Here is a 21,383-nt window from a genome sequence, read left to right on the forward strand (position 1 = left end):
AGTATTTAACATATTATTGATACCATATTGAGTTATAGCATTATTAATTATATATCTAGAAAGAAAAAAAGGAAGATTTTGTACATTTATATTGAAGATGTAGTAAGGCATTGCAACAATTCTGGAAAGATAAAGAGTATGAAAATCATATTAGAATTCTGATTAACAGGCAGACTTGCAGACCCGAGCACAGGTGCGACATCACCATGTGAGAAGAGCACATTCTGACCTTGGTGGCCAAAGGCTGTTTAATTGGGACATCCGCAATAGTTACAGACGAATGTTTTCTACACCCTCGCCAATCAAGATGAGGCCGCCTCGTGTTAGTCCTCCTAGGCCTAGCAACCTCGAACAAGTTACGCTTAGACAGTAAGTAGAACTGTATTAAATCACAACAATTATTTACAAGATCTTCATGCTTTCAAGATGCCTTAAATAAATATGTTATAGATGTTTTGTTGCTGTAAATTAAACAGGTGTACTCTAATGAAGAGAACAAAACATTTTCAAGATATATAACAATTAGAAAACTAGTGAAAGATGAGAAAAATTTGAAAGTTATTTTGCCCAAGGTGACCATGAAAAGAGTACACTTTTTATTGGATTGGGAATCTGTTATAAAGCTCGTTATATTAACTTCTTTTTTCATATTTGTTCTTTGATGTTTTATGTGGTTCATATTTCAATTTCATTATTCTTGGATTATTCAGAAGATTATTATTGGATATTTTAATAATGTGTGGTAAGATGAACCATTTCATAGGACTTTATATCGATATTTACGTGTTATTTAATTTTTTAAATATTTCGTTTACAAGTCCATGTCAGCCATATGTTATGTTACTATGTGTGACCATGTGACTTAAGGTTATTTCATTTATAGGTTAACCTTGCAAAAAATAGAAAATAGTTAATGCAGTTTATTGTCATTTTCAAACACAGTATTCAGGCAATACATAGGTAAATACTACATTACTAATAGTATTTGGAATTCGTGAGAACCTGTTTTACTTATAAAGATGATTTAGTAGTACAGTAGGCTACACAACCTGGTTATAGGTATAAGCCTATACCTGCATGTGCAATATACGAGTTTCAGAATCTGTGAGGGTTTTTCTTTTACTTTTTGACTCTCTTCAATCTTATTCTTAGAGGAGTTATAAGTTGTGTTTTTTATTTTTAACCCTCTCACCACCCTCATTTTTCGAGCAGTGGTAAGATGTGTCTTTTTAATTTCCTCACCTCCCTCAGAAATGAAGTTACAGATTGTGCAAAGATCTGTAAAGGTGTGAGACAAGGATGCTTGCTTTCTCCAGTATTGTTTAATTCTTTTGCCAAGCTTATATTGAATCAGTCCTTAAAGTATTCCAGTATGGGAGTAAAAGTTGGTGGAGGAATTATTCAGTGTTGTTGTTTGAGTCATCAGTCCATAGACTGGTTTGATGCTGCCCTCCATAACATCCTATCATGTGCTAAACTTTTCATTTCTACGTAACTACTACATCCTACATCTGATCTAATCTGCTTGTCATATTTGTACCTTGGTCTACTCCTACCATTCTTACCACCTACACTTCCCTCAAAAACCAGCTGTACGAGGCCTGGGTGTCTTAAGATGTGTCCTATCATTCTAACTCTTCTTCTGGTCAAATTTAGCCAAATAGATCTCCTCTCACCAATTCGATGCTATATCTCTTCATTCGTGATTCTATCTACCCATCTCCCCTTCAGCATATCACATTTCAAAAGCTTCTGTTCTCTTTCTTACCGAGCTAGTTATTGTCAATGTTTCACTTTCATACAATGCCACGCTCCAGACAAAAGTCTTCAGAAACATCTTTCTAATTCCTATATCTATGTTCGAAGTGAACAGTTCTTTTCTTAAGAAGATCATCCTTGCTTGTGCTAGTCTGCATTTTATGTCCTCCCTACTTCTACCATCATTAGTTATTTTACTACCCAAGTAACAATACTCATCTACTTCCTTTAAGACTTCATTTCCTAATCTAATATTTCCTGCATCACACAACTTTGTTCGTCCGCACTCCATTACTTTTGTTTTGGACTTGTTCCTTGGGTTCCCACCATCAAGCCTGTGACTGATATATTTTGCAGTTTATATTTTTCTTTACAATACGAGACTGTAGGGTCGTAAATGCTCTTCTTCTCTAAATCTATTTCTTCTGGTTGACCAGAATGTGATTCAAATCACACCATTGGGTCAATGATCATTCCGTTCCACTCCTTGGCGAACTGCTCACAGTTCCTAGAAAAAATAACAGTGGAACATAGGTTGCTGCAGAGTCCTGAAGAACGAGACGATCTTCGGACGTAATGCAGGCACAGTTTTGGGCGGATCTGGACAATTGAAAATTTGCTCCTTTAACGTTCCCCACACGTAAGCATTAGGTGATGTGAGATCGGGGGAATGTGATGGGTAGGGGAACTCAGGCCCGTAGGAAATTACTCGTCCTGGAAAGGTTTCTTGCAGCATAGCCATAGTCTGTCGAGCAGTGTGGCAGGTCACCCTGTCTTGTTGGAACCGCTGTCTATTCATCTGCATGTTCCTGGCACGACAAAACCTTCTTAGATCCTGAATACATGGCCTGATCACCATGTTCCTATAGTGTTCCTGGTTAACAGTAAGAGGTGCACCATCATCATTCTCTATGAAATACAGACCTAGCACACCGTTTCCTGACACTGCACACCAAATCGTCACACGCACACTATGTAGCAGTTTCTGGACTATAGTGTCTGGCCTCTCGAAACCAAGAAAGCGAGTTGTTTTGCAGTTGATAAAACCGTCCAAGTGAATGTGACTTTTGTCGGAGAACCACACGTTGAACAAGAAATCTGGATCCTCGTACACCATGGCCAAAGTTTGTGCACAATATTCCACCCTGACATGCCTATCGTGCTCCATCAATCGTTGCCCAACCTGTATTAGACACGGAAATCCACCTATGTCTTTAAACAATCGTCGAAGTGACATAGGGCTGATGTTTAATTTCAGGGCTGTTCGCCGAAGACTTTGCTTTGGAGACTGCAACACCTGATTGAGGACATGTCCATGATTTTCATTTGTGGACACAGTTACTGGCCTGCCAGACCTTCCCTTGCGTTGACACAATTAACTACTTATACGACGAAATTTTTTAACAACAGATAGCATAACTGTGTTGTTCCTACTGGCTTATTGAAGTGTTCATGATATTGTTCTGCCACTAACTTTAAACTCGGTCCACCGTGATAACCTTTTATGAGCGAAAATAATACTCCACTATAAACACTTTTTCCTCCGTTGCGAGACCCATTGTCACTTTCAATCACAGAGCAGAACGTTCTTTACACAAATAACAAATCATCATGGCGATGTAACAACACGCAGATGCTCAGGCGTGCGCATGCACACCGCGTGAAAATGAATACTGTATATTTTGGTGCATACCGTACATGTATTTAACTGCTCATTGTCAGATTTCAGAAATACGATAATTTACACAATCTCCTTTAGCGATTACTACTTTCCTGTGCTTATTTGTACTGAAACCTATATGATATTTGTACATTTTTTCCTTCTTTTACTCCATTGATTATTTCCTTTTCATTTTACTTCGTGCTTTTTCTCTTCTGTTATAAAATGGTGTAACTGTTAATAACGTATTCTTCTTCTTTTTCTTCTTGGAAATATCTTAGCTACAGAAACTCTCCAGTGGCTAGGTCAGTGATTTGTATGTTTTCTCTGTCTTCTCCAATCTTTTCTTACTTTCCTATTAGTTCATTATTTTTAATAGTGTGGTTAGCAAATCATTACTGTTATTGTCAACATTTTGAAACTCTTCAAGATTTTCTACAGCCTCTTTACAATTTAAAGGGTGTTAACATCTGTATTGCATATCATTAGCATCATGTCTCAAGATGGAAAATTAAAATCCAGGACTTCAGAATATCAAAGAAGAGAGGGAAAGTAATCTTGTGAAGATTGAAGAATGTTCAGAAGTCTTGTTGACCATCTCTGTATGGTACATATTTTTTGCTACTGACATTTTTCCATTTTTAGATTAAAAAACTGAATCTCACTTGGATTATCACACTTGTAAAAATTGATAAAGGTTGCTGGAGTGGCCAAATATAGCCTATGTCTGTTGTAAGTTTTTTTTTTTACATAGATCTACTTTATTTCAACAAGAACATCAGTACACTCAGAAGTGTATGACTGCAAGGATCATGAATTCCAAATAATTTTATAGTACAGTTCTTGCCTCTACATAGTAAAGTGATATTTTACCCAAAAAATGTAGCAAGTAAAGATGTTCGTAATCATTTTCTAATCTGTTACAGCTCAAAACGTCGTTCAGCCCGCCCTCAGCTGAGAAGATCAATTAGTCAGCCTCTTGGCATTAATGAACTCTCACCACTGATGCGGAGAAAACCAGGAGTTCCAGTTCCTAGAGCTTCTACTACGAATGTTCTTAGTGAAGATGAACATGATGGTCGAGGTGGAACAGGGACGTCAGATGATGACATGATGTCAGATTCAGAGTCTTCAGTAGCATCTCTTACAGACAGGAAAAAATCTTTTGAACAGGTAATCCTCTCAATTAAGGACTCTACCCATACAAACTTATTTTTAAATAAAGTTGTGTTTCATTTTAACAGGGTGTAACATAGTGGTCAGTTACCTCATATACTTACTTCACGTGTCAATAATAATAAAATGCAACCAAAATAATTTAGTTTGTGAATTTGAATGGAGGTAAAGAATGAGTTACCTGCCTGTTTAGTAGAAAGGACTCTTCATGTGCCTTTAATACGGCATGGGCTTGAACATGAAAGAGGGTAAAATAATGGTGCTGCACTCTTACTATACTGTAGTAGTTACTGTCTTCTAATTTTTCTTAGTTTATGTACCCAATTTTCAGTCATCACATCTTCTAGAATACCTTATTCCTACCCTGTATTTAGTTAATTCTTCCTTTTACATAAAATCCTTTGTGCTCTCTGCATGCTTCTGATTATATGCAAATTTCCAGACCCTTCCTAAGTTAGCTACAGTGTTGTTTCATGTATGGGTTTGATACCATAATACCATTCATCACATTTTTACACTGAATACCATTTTTTACCACTATGTTACATTTACCACATTTTTCTTCATACCTTAACACACTTTCTACTAGAGATATCGCCGACTCGCACATAGTAGTAGCCACTATGTGCGTGCGTGTGTGTGTGCGTGCGTGCGTGCGTGCGTGCGTGCGTGTGTGTGCAAGGATCCTGAATTTTACAGAAATGCTAGAAGGGGTAACAAGGTGTAATATTAAGATTAGAAAATAAAGAAATTAATTATTTGTAAAACAAATAGAAAACCTGATTGGACATGATTTAGCCTCACACTTCACGGGAGGAAAATACAACCATCTCATAGGGTGAGGAAGACCTACACTATGATGATGATGATGATGATGATGATGATGATGATTACAACTGGTAGTTGTTTTGGAAATTTTTGGACAGTAAAATCACATTTTTAAAACACAATTGTAGCTGTATGCCAGATCAACACCATGTAGTGGGTAAGTATGGAAACATGCCATCTGGCAAACATTGCAGAGTTGCCCTAGATCAGTGCAAAATGAATGATAGCTGTTGACACAAAGTAGACAGCCACATAGCCAAAAAAATTGTACCCCTTCAGCCCTCTTTCAAGAACCTTCAGAGGTACACACACCCAAAGTGTTGTTAGGAAGACTGCCATGTAGCTTTCACAAGAGCCTGTCTGCCACAATTTCTTGGAAAATAAATCATTCCATCTGGACATGAGGAAGCCTGACAATTTCTTTCACAGCTCCTCTCAGTAACGTATCATCATCATCATCATCATCTATAAGGCTGTTCTTAATCTTTATTAATGGTGTGCACTGGAACCTTACAAAGCAACCTAGGAAGATCTTCCATCCAGCGGAAGATCTGAACAAATGGGAGTATGATGCAAAAATGCAGACCAGCAACGTTAGTAACACAAGAATTCAGCAGAAGAGAATTCTCATAGCCTGTCCACTCCAACTCCAAACACAAACCTGCTTGTGATGTCCCCTGCTAAGCTGAACAACTCAGTGGAAGTTTGGGTAACCAGTTCCAGTGGGGAATTGGATCTGTGAACAGATTGATGTTTTCTACTTTCAGCTGTCATGTTATCCACAAGTCTATACAAGTTTAGCATCAGGAAGGGTATTTGGCTGTAGAACCAAATGCCAAAACCAAATTAATGATTTCATGCCTGGAAAAGGAACTATTGGTTACTACCTTTGCACTCAGACAGATTATGGAGAAGTACAGGGAGAAAAATAGAGAACTACACATGGTATTCATAGACTCGGAAAAGGCATATGGAGGTACATGAGGTACACAGGAGTACCAGAGAAGTATGTCCACATTGTCCATAACATGTATACAAGAGCTAAAGCATGGGTGAGAACCAGCATAGGTGTGACAGAGACAATTGCAGTGCGAGTTGGCCTACATCAAGGATCTGCTCTGAGTCCCTATCTATTCGATCTTGTAATGGATGTTCTTACTGAAGACTTCAGTGAACCATCTCCTTGCTGTATGTTATTCATAGATGACATCGTGCTCTGCAGTACCGGTGGAGAACAGCTTCAGAGCAAATAGAATGCTGGGGAAAATCCCTGAAGGACAGAGGATTTAAAATTAGTCAAGATAAATCAGAGTACCTGCACTTAGGAGGAAATGGTACTGAGACTATTATCTTGAATGAACTGAAGTTCTTAACAGTGAACAGTTTCAAGTATCTAGGATCCGCGATATCCAGTGATGGTAATTTGGGTTTGGAGATCTCTTAGATTGCAGGCTGGCTGGGCCAACTGGAAGAAGTTGTCTGGAGTCCTCTGTGACAGAAAAATAAATTGAAAATGAAAGCCTATAAATGTGCAGTGAGACCTGCAATGATTTATGGAGCAGAGACATGGCCAACTGTGAAGTTACAGTGTCAATAACTGGAGTTCGCAGAAATGAAAATGCTCCCAACTAGACCGAATTGAGAACAGTTTCATAAAAGACAGTGTTAAAATGATCAACATAAACAAGAAAATTCAAGAAAGGTGCCTTCTCTGGTATGGTCGCATCACGTGCAGGATTGAGGATTGTGTGGGCAAGAGAGTACTTGCCTTTGAGGTGGATGGCAAAAGGGAGAGAGTAAGAAGAAGATTGAGAGGATTTGAGGGAAAAGCACCTAAGAGGAAAAGACATTTGGGATAGAAGAAAATGGAAAAGACTTGCTAAAAATGTTCACCCCACATGAGTGGGAGGAGGAGAATGATAATAATGATGATGATGATGATAATAATAATAATCCATCCATTATCTAAAGGCTAAGCCTTGTTGCTGCAGCGAATAATAATAATAATAATAATAATAATAATAATAATAATAATAATAATAATAATAATAATAATAATAATAATAATAATAATGATAATGATAATTCCCCTTCTCCAATGTTTAGAGATCATATGTGTTGTGGAAAAAGTTTTGAATTCGTAGTATTCTTCCAGTATTTTTATATGCTAATTGTTTTTGCAGGCAATGGATGAAGACCTGGTTATTCTGGCAGAAGCTGTATGGGATCATGTTACTATGGAACCAGAAGAACTGGCATTCAGAGCTGGAGATGAAATTGAAGTTCTGGATACAGTTAACCGAGACTGGTGGTGGGGCACACGGGGTGAAGATAGTGGATGGTTTCCTGCTGCTTTTGTCAGGGTAAGTAATTTATCTTGAAGACATCTGTAATATTTTATGGGGTTGAATAGAATTTTCTGATTTTGTGTGAGCTAATTTCAAGAATGACTCCATGTTAAGATACGTGCAGAAGATTTGAATGATTTTTCTTTCACTCCTAAGTTTACAATGTTGAGTTCTTATCAGAAATACGAAAGACTAAGCTACATTTATTCTTTAGCAAAAGTACTCTCATCTTTCCTGGGTGTTTCAGTAGCAATGTTATTCTGAGGTAAACCACGATGATCTGTGGTTCAAAAGTGTATTAAAGGTAAGATTATGACTAACTTTGTTTTCCTCTCAGTGGTGAGTTTGTCTTTACATCATCATTACAATTTGCACCAAGTTTTGTTAGTTCAGTGGAGTGGGTAAAAAGTAAAGATTTATTCCAAATGCTTAAATTAATATAGCCAAACTGGAAAAAGAATTAAATGTAGGTAAGAAAGTCTTCTTTAGACCAAGATATGGAAGATGCACACATAGCAAAGTAAGACAACTCTTTAAAATAATTCATATATGTATTACAATTGACATGATAATTATTTGTATTCAAGTCTACCTGACCTTTGAATAGCTATAATATTTTTTAAAATTTACATGTCGTGAATATTTTTATTAATTTTGGATGTTTCAATTGCTTTGAAACATTATTATTATTATTATTATTATTATTATTATTATTATTATTATTATTATTATTATTATTATTATTATTATTATTTGATTCGTTGTGCCCAGCTGTGGAGCGCGTTTGAACTTATTTATTATTATTATTATTATTATTATTATTATTATTATTATTATTATTATTATTATTTCAATACTTATATATTTTGTTGTCATATTTAGTTACGAGTTAGTCAAGAAGACACTGTTGAGGACTGTCTTGCTGCGATGGCATCTGGGTCAACATCTTCAACACAGTTACGAAGAAGAACTAGTGTATCCCTGCTGTCCAATGACCAAGTTCGCTCAAGCGTTGTGCGGGAACTTGTCAACACAGAAAGGGACTTTGTTAAGATTCTTCGAGATGTAGCAGAGGTAATATTAAGTTATAACTACAAAGCTTGGATTTAGCCGTTTAAGTAACCAGGGTTAACTTTTTGCATATTTTCCTTTGTCTAATTGTAATTTGTAGAATGGATCATTGAAAGCAAAACATGCTTAAAAATACAGGAATGAACATGCCAGAAAGCTCTGAAGCTCTTAATCAGGTGCAGCCATAACAGGGCAAGTGTAATTCTTCACCATTCTACTCTGTCTGTCTGTCTGTCTGTCTGTCTGTCTGTCTGTCTGTCTGTCTGTCAGGTGCAGCCAAAGCAGGGCTAAAATTCTTCACCATTTTACTCTGTCTGTTTGTCTGTCTGTCTGTCTGCCACTCATCCATCCACTTCAACATCTGTAGCTCTTATACCATTCTTAACCAGGTCCATCTATCATAACCTTAGTCTTCCCTGGCTTCATTTGAAGTTCCAAAGACCGGGTGATTTGGCCATGCGATTAGGGGCACACAGCAGTGAGCTTGCATCTGGAAGTTAGTGGGCTCGAACCCCACTGTCGGCAGCTCTGATAATGGTTTTCCGTGGTTTCCCATTTTCACACCAGGCAAATGCTTGCGCTGTACCTTAATTAAGGCCACAGCCGCTTCCTTCTCATTCCTAGCCCTTTTCTATCCTATCATCGCTGTAAGACCTATCTGTGTCGGTGCGACATCAAGCAAAATTGTTGTTGTTGACATTCCAAAGTTTTTTTTTTTTTTGCTATTTGCTATTTGTTTTACGTTGCACCGGCACAGATAGGTCTTATGGCGATGATGGGATAGGAATGGCCTAGGAATGGGAAGGAAGTGGCTGTGGCCTTAATTAAGGTACAGCCCCCATCATTTGTCTGGTGTGAAAATGGGAAACCACATAAAACCATCTTCAGGGCTGCCAACAGTGGGGTTCGAACCCACTATCTCCTGGATGCTCACAGCTGCATGCTCCCAACGCACGGCCAACTTGCTCGGTAAAGTTTGTTTTGCCATTCTTTCTTTATTCATTCAGTTAATTTCATTCTCACTCAGAAAGGGGAAGGTTAATTGTTTTCTACATCATTATACTCAATAACGTGCACTGATGTACAGGAAATATAGCGTATAGGTAAATTTGTGCAGGTTTTAGTGCCCAACAGCAATTCTAGTGCATGTTAAGTGAGGTTGTATCCTAGCAATGCAGTGGTCAAAACATGCACTGCTAGACAGACATTGTTTATAAACAGACTGCTACACATGAACAGGCTTTATATTACTTGTAGGCTAAGTTTTAACTTATACATTTCTATGGAAACTACACAACCAAATTGCCATTTCTCCTTCATATACTCGCATAATTTTTCTTCCACTTCCAGATACTTTGCTTCTTCACCATGGAAAGCTCTGTATCTACCGTTGGTTTCTGATAAAAGAGCTTTCTTACTCCACTAGCCGTGAGTGCAGCTTTTGCAGACATTGTATTTCCTACCTACATTTTTGTTACCTTGTTTTCCAACTTCGTAAATTATTTTTAACTTTTCACTTGCTGTATATGAGCAATAACAATCCATAGTTATAATTATTCTGTCACAAAAGTATTCACTTGTGAATTGTGAGCACCAAAACCAATAAAGACAGCTTAATTCTGTGACCATCCAGGCAATGAATGGAAGACTCACTGACTTAAATTTTACTCTCCTTTCTTTTTGTCACTGCCCAGGTCTCTGCTGCATATGTCAATATGGATGTATAGTACATCTTACACATCACTTTCGTACACTTCCTTCCTTCCTTCCTTCCTTCCTTCCTTCCTTCCTTCCTTCCTTCCTTCCTTCCTTCCTAGATTCATTAAATTCTGGTAGAATGCATTCACCTGTTGCACTCTATTACTAATTTCTGTTTGCATTAGTTCACTTCCAAGGTATTTGAAGCTGTCCCCCAGTTTCAAGGTTTTGCAATGATAATAATAATAATAATAATAATAATAATAATAATAATAATAATAATAATAATAATAATAATAATAATAATAATAATAATAATAATAATAATTTTTTTATTTTTTTTACGAGGGATTGTGGAAAATCAAAAAGACACTTGTGAAGGGTCCGCACTCCACAAGTGTGTGGGATTCTTACCCACTAAAAACCACACACCCTTTTCCCACGATGTGAGTCATCACCCCGGAACCGCTCTCGCATTACTTCAGGGTGATATCGTGCTTTGTCTTTCAGACATCTTCTTTCTTCATTTCTTCTTTACGAACGTTCGTATGCTTCCAAATCCTTCTTCTTCTGACGAAGGATGTCCTCCACATGTACTGCCACGCGATCCCAGGATTCCTGGTTTCGCAGCATCACCGAAATAACATTATCTGTTGTCAATTCTCCTAGTTCAGTTTCCACACATCTTCTCTGAATTGTCCAATGGCCGCATACAAAAAAGGTGTAATATACGTCGTCAGTATCATCGCAGTATATGCATGCTGCGTCACTCGCTCTGCCCACTTTATGCAGGAATTTCCGGAAATATCCATGTCCTGTTAGAAGCTGCGTGAGGTGGTAATTTACTTCACCATGGACCCTTTCAACCCAGATATCCAAGCGTGGTATCAGTCGCTTGGTCCATTTGCCTCGAGGGTCACTTTCCCATCTGAGTTGCCATCGCCTCATCAGTTGACTGAAGGCGCGCTTCTTTGCACATTTTTTTCCCAGCTCTCCTTTGGTACGCCAGATTTCATGCCGCTCCAATGCAAGTAGGTCTATTGGGGCTATTGCTGCCACCGTGAGGATTGCCGGTTCGGAAACAGTGCGGTATGCAGATGCAATACGTAAAGCCGCTCTCCGTTGTACGGCAGCTATCCTTCTCCGATACCAAGCAAATCTCAAGGATTCAGCCCAGATTTCAGAACCATATAGAAGCACTGACTGAACCGTCGACATGAGAAGACGTCGTTTACTGGATTTCGGACCTTTAATATTTCCCATTAGTCTGCTAAGTGCAGTCATGTATTTTACTGCCTTGTCTGTCACTCTCTGAATATGAGTCCAGAATGTGAGCTTGGAGTCAAGTGTCACTCCTAGATATTTTGTGCTCGCAGATGTTTCTATCACTAACTCTCCAACAGTCATTAGTACAAGAGTTTCGATCCTTTTCCTCGTCAGAAGAACTATCTCCGTTTTGTGTTCGGCTAATGTTAAACTGTGGCTCATCATCCATTCTTTTATGCGCCGCATCACCTGGTTCAGTTTAATTTGAGCCATTTCAACATTACGAGCTACTATCAAGGCGGCCACATCATCAGCGTAGCCCACAAGCTTCGTGTCCTCTGGCATCTCCAAACGTAACAAGCCATCATACATTATGTTCCAAAGATCTGGACCAAGGATCGATCCCTGCGCTGCACCAGCTGTCAGACGCTTTGTCTTTTCCCCATCTTCCGTATCATACAACAGAGTGCGATAATAATAATAATAATAATAATAATAATAATAATAATAATAATAATAATAATAATAATAATAATAACAATAACAATAACAATAATAATAATAATAATAATAATAATTGGCTGCATGAGGAATGGTATTGCTAGCATCACTCAACGATGAAACTGAGACAGGTCAATGAAAGTAACACATTTGATCCAACCCATACCAGAAGACAAAGTGCACAGTAAACATTAGGTCTCGCCAGCAAAGGTACCTTTACCAAATAACACTCATTAATGCCATCTCCCTTTCATCAAATGTTTCCTTTGACCCCTTCAGAATTTCGTCCGTTACAGTTAAAAATAATATTACTGGGAACACGCTCCTCTGTCTTAGACCGGCAAATAATAATGTTACTGGTTTTCTGTTCCACTAACTACATTTATGATGTTTCGGAAATGCCAAAGTGCTAGAATTTTGTCTCGCAAGAGTTCTTTTTTGTGCCATTAAATCTACTGACACAAGGCTGATGTATTTGAGCACCTTCAAATACTACCAGAATGAGCCAGGTTCGAACCTGCCAAGTTGGGCTTAGAGGGCCGAGCTACTCAACCTTGCTCTTAGCCTAGTAACATTCCTAAACCTTTGCTATTTGAGGATCCAACAAGCCTTCAGGATGATGAACTAACAGGCAGAGCATTCAAAGTAAATTTTTCTTTGCGAACTGTATACTAACTAGGTTACATGTTGAGATGTCAACCTATTTATATTCTTTTAAAATTAAAATTATTCTTGTGAACTGATTAGGGGTTCAGTTTATGGGGAAATTTCGACTGTGGTAGCCTTCAAGTTCTTGTTATAAATCTCTTTCTTTCCAATAATATCAAGCATTTAATATGATTTCCTAAAAGAATTCCTCATGTTTAACAAAATACCTGTCACCTCTAATTTTTTTACGTCTCCCTCTCGGTCATAGATGATGGATGTTTAGAAATTTTATATATGTAAACAGTCAGTCTCTTGTTTAGGTTTATATTATCAAACTGTTAGACTTATATATCTACACAGTTTTAATGAAAATGAGATGTTTGGATGACAGGGGAGCTGACAGATAGATAAATAATAATACTCTACAGTGTACTGTATATTGTCTTATTCAGGTGAACATCTTTGTTCATACAAATAGGTATTAATATCTATTCGTTGTGGTGAATCCTTTTCTTTGCACTGCCCTGTCATTGTGTCTATCCTAATGTGTAATCTGATTCAAGTTACTTTCTTTCTGTATTTATATTATATTAATATAAATAATTCATGTGAGGTATTTTCCTTATTTTCAGGGATATTTAGCAGAATGTCAGAGGCGGACAGATATGTTTTCACCCGAGCAGATCCATACAATTTTTGGTAACTTAGAGGAATTGCTCCATTTCCAGTCCAGGTTTCTGGATGATTTGGAGCAGCATGTTGACTGGGATTCACCTCACAGAAGTTGTGTTGGAGAATGTTTTCTTAATAATGTAGGTAGAATTTTTTATTTGAACTTACTAAAGAGATAAATATTTAGATTGATGCTTTCACTGCCTGTAATTATTGATATGATAATAAGCTTTCGGGCTTTTGCTGTGTCAATAAAAAAAGGTGAAATTCTTTGTTTCTCAGAGAACTTTGCTCTGCGTCTTCAGAAGAAAATCTTGTCTATTCACAAGGAAGACTTCTCCAATAATAATTAGAGATAATAACAACAATATCTTACAGAAACTGTTTGGAACAACACAGGGTTCAATAATTGGAATAATTAGAGAAGTCTTTCGTCAGGAGGACAATTTCTGTTTTATGATCTGAGAGTTCTAACTTGTGATTTAACACGTCGCATCACCTGATTCAGTTTAAATTGAGCCAGCTCTAGGTTATGGGTTACTATCAGAGCAGCCACATTATCAGCATAACCCACAAGTTTGACATCTTCTGGCATCTCCAGCCGTAACAAACCATCATACATGATATTCCAAAGGTGTGGTCCAAGAATTGAGCCTTGTGGTGCACCAGCTGTGAGCCGTTTTCTTCTCTGACCATCTTCCGTGTTGTATAACAATGTACAGTCTTTCAAATAGTCACGCAGTATATATCTGAGATATTCTGGTAGCTTGAAAGTTTCTTGTAGAGCTTCCAAAATATCACTCCATCTTGCCGAGTTGAAAACATTTTTAACATCTAGAGTCACAAGAAGCGTCAGCTTTCTAGAGTAATGATTACCCATTTGAGCTCGTTCAACTGTCTTCACCACTTCCTTCACAACATCTAGCGTTGAGTGACCTCTGCGAAATCCATGTTGTTGATCAGATAGGTCGCCAGCTAATTGGACTGCTGCTAGTATTCTCAGCTGTAGTAGCTTCTCTAAACTTTTCCCAGCAGTGTCCAGCATACATAGAGGTCTGTAACCCCCAGTTTTCCCTTTACTCATCAGAACCAATAATAATAATAATAATAATAATAATAATAATAATAATAATAATAATAATAATAATAATAATAATAATAATGATGATGATAATCCTTGAATGTATTAGTCCTGTAGAAGAACTGTTACGGTTTATACAAAAAATTTGCATTTTCATGCCATCTCTTCCTGGGGTGTCCCAGAGATCTCTTCCCACTGGGGAAGTAATTTGACTGATTTGAGGATCCTGCTACTATCCATCCATTTAGGTGTTCTAGTCAATTTATCTGGTATTCATAGATGTATTCCAATACAGTTCTGCTTTCAAGATCATTCAGCACTTCTGTATTTCTTTTGTGTTCCCACTTAGTGACTCATGCTGTTCACCGCATGTATTTCATTTCAGCTGTAGTTATTCTTTTCTTATTGCATTTCCTCAGAGTCCATGCTTCACTTCCTTAGCTAAGTACAGGTCTTGCCAAGGTTTTGTAGATTCTTGTATGGGTGTGTTTTTGAACTAATGATGGTCTAAAAACTTTATTGATGATTCCCAAACATCTGTTGAATTTGGAGATTTTCTCAGGTATGTCCAGTTCTTCAAAGAAAGACAGTTTGTAGCCAAGGTATTCAAATTCATTTACTCTTTCCAAAATGTTATTTTTTATGCAGATCATGCTTCTGACGGGTTCTTTGCCACGGAAAGCCATTATTTTAGTTTTTGCAGGGGATTTTTCCATTGAGTACTTTTCTGAGACTTGGTTTAGGTTATACATTGAGCCCTGTAAATCATTTTCTGAGGTGGCAACCAGCACTAAGTCATCTGCAAATAATATTGGGTCCAGCTGTAGATTTCTGTTAATGTGGATGGAACTATGTCTTGTTTCTCTAAATTCTCATATGAGAGCATTCATATAGATTATGAACAGGAGAGGAGAAAGACCGCAACCCTGTCTTACTCCTGTGTTAATTGTTTTCTACTCTGAAAATTTATTGTTGACCTTTACGGAAATGAGGTTATGTTTGAAAGGTTACTTATGTTCTGTACCATCTGTTGTGGGGTGTGATCAGATATTAAAATATTAAGTAAAGTATTCTGGTTTACTTTGTCAAAAGCTTTTTTGAAGTTCCATAAAGGCAATGTGTGTTTCTACATTAAATTCCATGTGTTTTTCTTAGAAGGATTTTCATTGTGAAATAGCTATCGCAGCAAGATCTCCCCTTTCTGATGCTGAATTGTTACTTTCCCAGAATGTTTTCCTAGTGTTTGTATAGTTCATTTTTAATGATGTTGGCATATATTTTATAACCAGAATTTAATAAACATGTGCATCTGTAGTTTTCACAGTCATTTTTGTTGGCTTTCTTGAAAATGGATATAACTATTGCTTTATTCCAGTTTTCAGGTGGGGCTTCTCTTTTCTGAATTCTATTTAGGAACTGGGTGAATCTTTGAATATTTGAATAACTCCAAATTTAAGCCATCATTCCCAGGTGTTTTATTGCACTTTAGTGTTGTCAGGACTGCAACTAGTTCTGCCATTGTAATGTGTTCAATGTGTGGATTGTCTGAGTGAAGTGTCTGAATAGGTGAGACATTCTGTGACCATAAATTTTGAAAGTGATTTGACAAAATGTTGCAGGAGATTGTGTTGATTCTGAGTGTGTCTTTAGTTTCCCTATTTAAATTTTTCAAAATTTTAAGTCTGTGGTTGAAGTCTGGTTATGTCATTTTCTAAATGGGATACAAATTCTTCCCAGTTCCTCCTGTGGTATTTGTGCACTTCTCTCTTTGCAGTTGCTTGCTTTCTGTAGTATTCTATTTTATCCTCATCTTTCTTGGTACATAAGTATTTCCTGTAGGCCATCTGTTTGTCTTTGATAATTTATTTGATGTTTTCATCCCAAATTCTGAGTCCCCTGTTCTTCTACCACTTCGTTTTGGTGCCAAGGCTCTCTTTGGCTGCCTGTTTTAAGATGTTAGGTGTTTCCATTCCTCTTCAACATTTTCTACTGTTGGAGTTGATTGGGTTATTCAGCCAGTCGTTGTTGGTAGAGCCATCTAATACTACTGTACGATCATGAAGAAGTTGCACTTTGTAGAGAGAGGTTGTAGTTGATTTTGTTGGTTTCTTCTTCTTGCTGTGCCATCGAGGTTTTATGCTAATGGGACAAATTAATAGGCAGTGATCTCTTTCTGCCAGCCCTGTGGTGTAGGAGTAGCGTGCCTGCGTCTTACACGGAGGCCCCGGGTGCGATTCCCGGCCAGGTCAGGGATTTTTACCTGCATCTGAGGGCTGGTTCGAGGTCCACTCAGCCTACGTGATTACAATTGAGGAGCTATCTGATGGTGAGATGGCGGCTCCAGTCTAGAAAGCCAAGAATAACGGCCGAGAGGATCTGTCGTGCTGACCACACAACACCTCGTAATCTGCAGGCCTTCGGGTTGAGCAGCAGTCACTTGGTAGACCATGGCCCTTCGGGGCTCTTGCGCCATGGGGTTTGGGGTTTTTGTTGATCTGTTTCTAATTCTGGGCCTCAAAAAACTCTTGTATATAAAACCATCTCTGCTAGTTTGATATTGCAGATAGTATAATCTAGTAATGATCTCGTGCCTCTTGCCTCCCATGTGTATTTATGGCTCTCTGTGATTGAAAAAAACCATTCATTACCTTTAACTTATTGTAAGTGGAGGAGTCTATTTATCTAATCCTGTTGTTGTTACAGACATGTTCGTCAAATGTGCCAACTGTTTGTCCTACTTTTGCATTACCAACTCTTGCATTGAAGTCAGCCATCAATAAGAGATAATCATTCCTATTAATTTTATTCAAAACCTGTTGCAGTTTGTTAGATATCTTCATTTTTGTCTTCTTCACCTTCTACTGAGGCATACACTCCAATTACAGACAGGTATCCCCTAGATATTTTCAGACATGTCTCTCTTATTAGTTCATTCCAGAAGGTGTAATCTGTAATGCCAAATTTGAACCGTTCATGTATCATAATCATTATTCCTCCTTGTGCTCAATTTTCGGAAGTTATTCCAGCATGAAACAATAGGTAATTTTGTGTATGTTTTGTACCTCGTAGTTTCATTTTGGTCTCTGATATAACGGCGATTGATATTTCCTATTTTTTGCCAAATTGTCATCTAGCTGTTCCTCTTTATGTGCTATACATCGTACATTCCATGTGGCAAACTTCAGGATGTTTTCTTTCTTCCACTCATTAGCGTTATTCATTCTGTAATACTTCTGTTCAAACTCAGGTGTGGAAAGATTCCAAGGACGCTCCGACTCATCCTAATTCCAAATGTACCGGGCAAGTTGGCCATGTGGTTAGGAGCGTGCAGCTGTGAGCTTGCGTCCGGGAGATAGTGGGTTCCAATCCCACTGTTGGCAGCCCTGAAGATGGTTTTCCATGATTTTCCATTTTCACACCTTAATTACAGCCACGGCCGATTCCTTCCCACTCCTAGCCCTTTCCTATCCCATCATCGTCATAAGACCTATCTGTGTCGGTGTGACGTAAAGCCACTAGGAAAAAAAAAAAAAAAAAAAATCCAAATGTTGGGACTCCCCAGAACCCTAGGTCCTGATGCATTGTATAATGCAATGGTGGATTTCTCTTCCGAGCTACCACCTGGGTTAGTGCTTTCTTTAAATGGTTTTTCCATTCTGCAATTGTACCTTTGTTAGACTTGAAAGCAAGAAAATGTTCCCCCAACTAGTTGCTGGCCAGAAGGAGGTAAGTTCAGTGATGGGTTTGTCACCTTTCAGCTTCTGAACCAGCTGTATGGTACTGCATTCCCTCAGTACTGAGATTGAATGGATATACCGCCATGACTCGGTCCCCAGAGCCTCGTCTGTAAAAGCAGGTTACTGCACCACAAGCAGGTGAGGTTGAGATTTGGGTAGGAGAAGTCATGGAATGCACAACATTACCCTTTACAGACCCACCAACATACATAATTGGTTTATACAGTAGAATCTCGATAATTCGAAATCGGTTAATTCAAAATCTTGCCTAATTCGAAGCAGCTCTCGTTCCCGGAAACATGAGGTACGGTTTTGCATGTTATTTAAATAATTTAATTCCAAATATGGATAATTTGTAATTCGAAGAACAATGTCAGTCCCGTTACCAAAATTCAAAGTTTTAATTCGAAACTGCCTTTACATTAAAAAAAAAAAATAGTATTTTACAGAGTAATTTAATTTCAAAATTTCTCTGCATCATGAAAGAACGCGCCTTCCAGAACGTGAAGGGGTAACTTTGCGCACTTTCACCTACTTCAGCGTGTCCACAGTGTGCTTCATATCTGTTATGTTCGAGCGGAATCGTAATTATTTTGTATTTGGCGTTTTTAGGAATGCCACAATTCACAATATCACGTAGCAGACAGTGTGTGGAGAGGTAGAATCCGCGAACACTGGCGATGCAGACAGTTGGCGAAAAAGCGTGGCTTATAGCCTATAATCAATTCGTATGCACCAAATAATATTGTCAATGCCGATGAAACTGCTTTTTAAAATTTTTTTTTAAAATGCTAGACCAAACGGACTTAAGGTTTTAAAGGAGAGACTTGCCAGCCGGCAAATGTGCTGTGTTGCTATGCAGTGCACACTGCACACGGAAGCAAGACTTCCTTTCCCTGTCATAGTAAAGTTTGAAAAGCCACGATGTTTTAAGGGCATCGGCACTTTCCATGCCAGTACAAGGCATCTAAAAATGCAGACAGTGCAGTAATCCAAAAGATAAAGCATTTGCACAGGGGAGCCAGCATAATTTTTCCTCGTCTTTGAATCGTATTTTTCTTCCTTTCGTTGCATAAGGTTATGTTTGTCATTGTTTTATACAAGAGCATTATTTGAATAATGTAAATGCACCTTGTTGGATAAATTTCTGAAATGGTGGCATTTGAACAGTTTAAACTGAGAATCAAGGTGATTGCATGCATTAATGGGTCTTAGAAGTGCCATGGCGGGAAATCATACAAGTATAGTCACTGTACTGTTGTTGTAATGTGGACGGAAGCGAGAGACTTTCTCCCCTCGTCATAGAAAAGTTCGATAAGCCGCGATGTTTTAAGGGCATCGGGTACATTCTTTGCAAGCACAAGGCATCTAAAAATGCATACAGTACAGTAATCCAATGAATAAAGCACTTGCACAGGGGAGCCAGTAAGCCTATAGATCTCTCCTCGTCTTTGAAACATGTTTTCTTTCTTTTGATTTCATTGCATGAGGTTATGTTTGCCGGTGAGTTTTCCAAGTGCATTATATGAATACTGTAAATCCACCTTGTTGGATACATTTGGAAATAGTTTTTTCCATGATATTTGAGAGCTTTAAACTGTGAGTCAAGGTTAATTGCATGCAGTAATGAGTCTTAGAATATATTGTGAGGACGCAAGGCTTGGCATTTCCGAAGTACGTGTTGGTGGTTAATTCGAAATCAAGTAATTCGAAGTCCGATTTTTGTGTCCCAACGACTTCGAATTAACAAGGTTTTACTGTACTACAATTTGAATAATATTGTAGGTGCCACTATTCTCAATGCGATTCAAGATGGCTGTGAGATTGGCTGCCATGATACCTGAAAGGATTACCAACAAATAATTGTGTAATTATTCCAGATGTGGACAAAATTGACTAATATATAATGTAAAATTTACCTAAATTTCTCCTTATAATGTACCTATTAAGCAATGTTTTTTTTGAGCATTAAAAAGTTCAATGGTATGCATCACAGAGCGTAACGACCAGAAAATCAGCACTGGTCTTTGTTCCTCCCTTTAAATATATTAATAATTCCATTTATTTACTGTATAATTTTACTGCTGTTTTACAAATAGTGTGTGTTATTTCTCTCATAACAGTTGATCAATTGATTTCTATTCCAGCTCTCAGGGTTCCGAATGTACTCAGAATACTGCAATAGTCATCCTATGGCAACTGCAATGTTGCAGGAGCTCTATCAACATAATAGTTACAGCAAATTCTTCGAAGCCTGCAGACTGATGCGTGGGCTTATAGAAATTCCTCTTGATGGATACTTGCTTACCCCGGTCCAAAGAATATGCAAATATCCATTGCAGTTAGCCGAATTGCTCAAATACACAAAGGTATTATTTTTTTGCCTTTTGCCTGTAGCTTTAAGTAATTTTGTATATATATATATATATATTCTAAATGGAAAAGAGAGAGGTGTCTCCACTTTTTAAAATTTATGTATTGAAACTTTGCTGCATAATTTGCCACAGCTGCTTCCTTCCCACTTCCAGCCCTTTCCTATCGCATCATTGCCATATATCTTTGTTGGTGCAACATAAAGCAAATTGTAAAAAATGTGTGAACAATGGCTTCCTTCATCTGTTAACATGCCACATTTAATGTTGGAGACATTCACATAGGATGGCCATCTTGTAGTGAGTGTTCAAAATGTTCAAGACAACAGATCAACCCACGGACTATGAGAAACGGTTCGTGATTTGCTTCTTGAAATCCATGAAACGTTAAACCAGCTTGAATCCATTGCCAAGTGTGTGAGGATTATGGTGAAAGTGCAGTGACAGATGGAATGGTGAAGAAGTGGGTTTGAATGCTCAGGGACGGTCGTCAACATGTGCATGACATTCCACGGAACTTCCAACTGCCTGCCATCACAGATGATTTAGTGGGTGTGGTTGAAGCAA

The 21,383-nt window shown here is 37.9% G+C and overlaps 1 protein-coding gene across 4 annotated transcripts in view; it reads left to right on the forward strand.

Annotated features, from left to right (window-relative positions):
• Positions 1–21,383, forward strand: part of RhoGEF3 (Rho guanine nucleotide exchange factor 3) — a 536,802-nt gene that overhangs the window by 481,186 nt on the left and 34,233 nt on the right. For all 4 annotated transcript variants that reach the window (XM_067152080.2, XM_067152079.2, XM_067152077.2 and 1 more), the window contains exons 9-14: positions 170–369; positions 4,345–4,591; positions 7,606–7,785; positions 8,653–8,844; positions 13,587–13,766; positions 20,592–20,813. In XM_067152080.2, coding sequence (XP_067008181.1) covers positions 170–369; positions 4,345–4,591; positions 7,606–7,785; positions 8,653–8,844; positions 13,587–13,766; positions 20,592–20,813 — 1,221 coding nt within the window. The remainder of the gene's footprint in view (positions 1–169; positions 370–4,344; positions 4,592–7,605; positions 7,786–8,652; positions 8,845–13,586; positions 13,767–20,591; positions 20,814–21,383) is intronic.

This window comes from Anabrus simplex, chromosome 1 (genome assembly GCF_040414725.1).
Source record: "Anabrus simplex isolate iqAnaSimp1 chromosome 1, ASM4041472v1, whole genome shotgun sequence".
Lineage (NCBI taxonomy): Eukaryota > Metazoa > Arthropoda > Insecta > Orthoptera > Tettigoniidae > Anabrus > Anabrus simplex.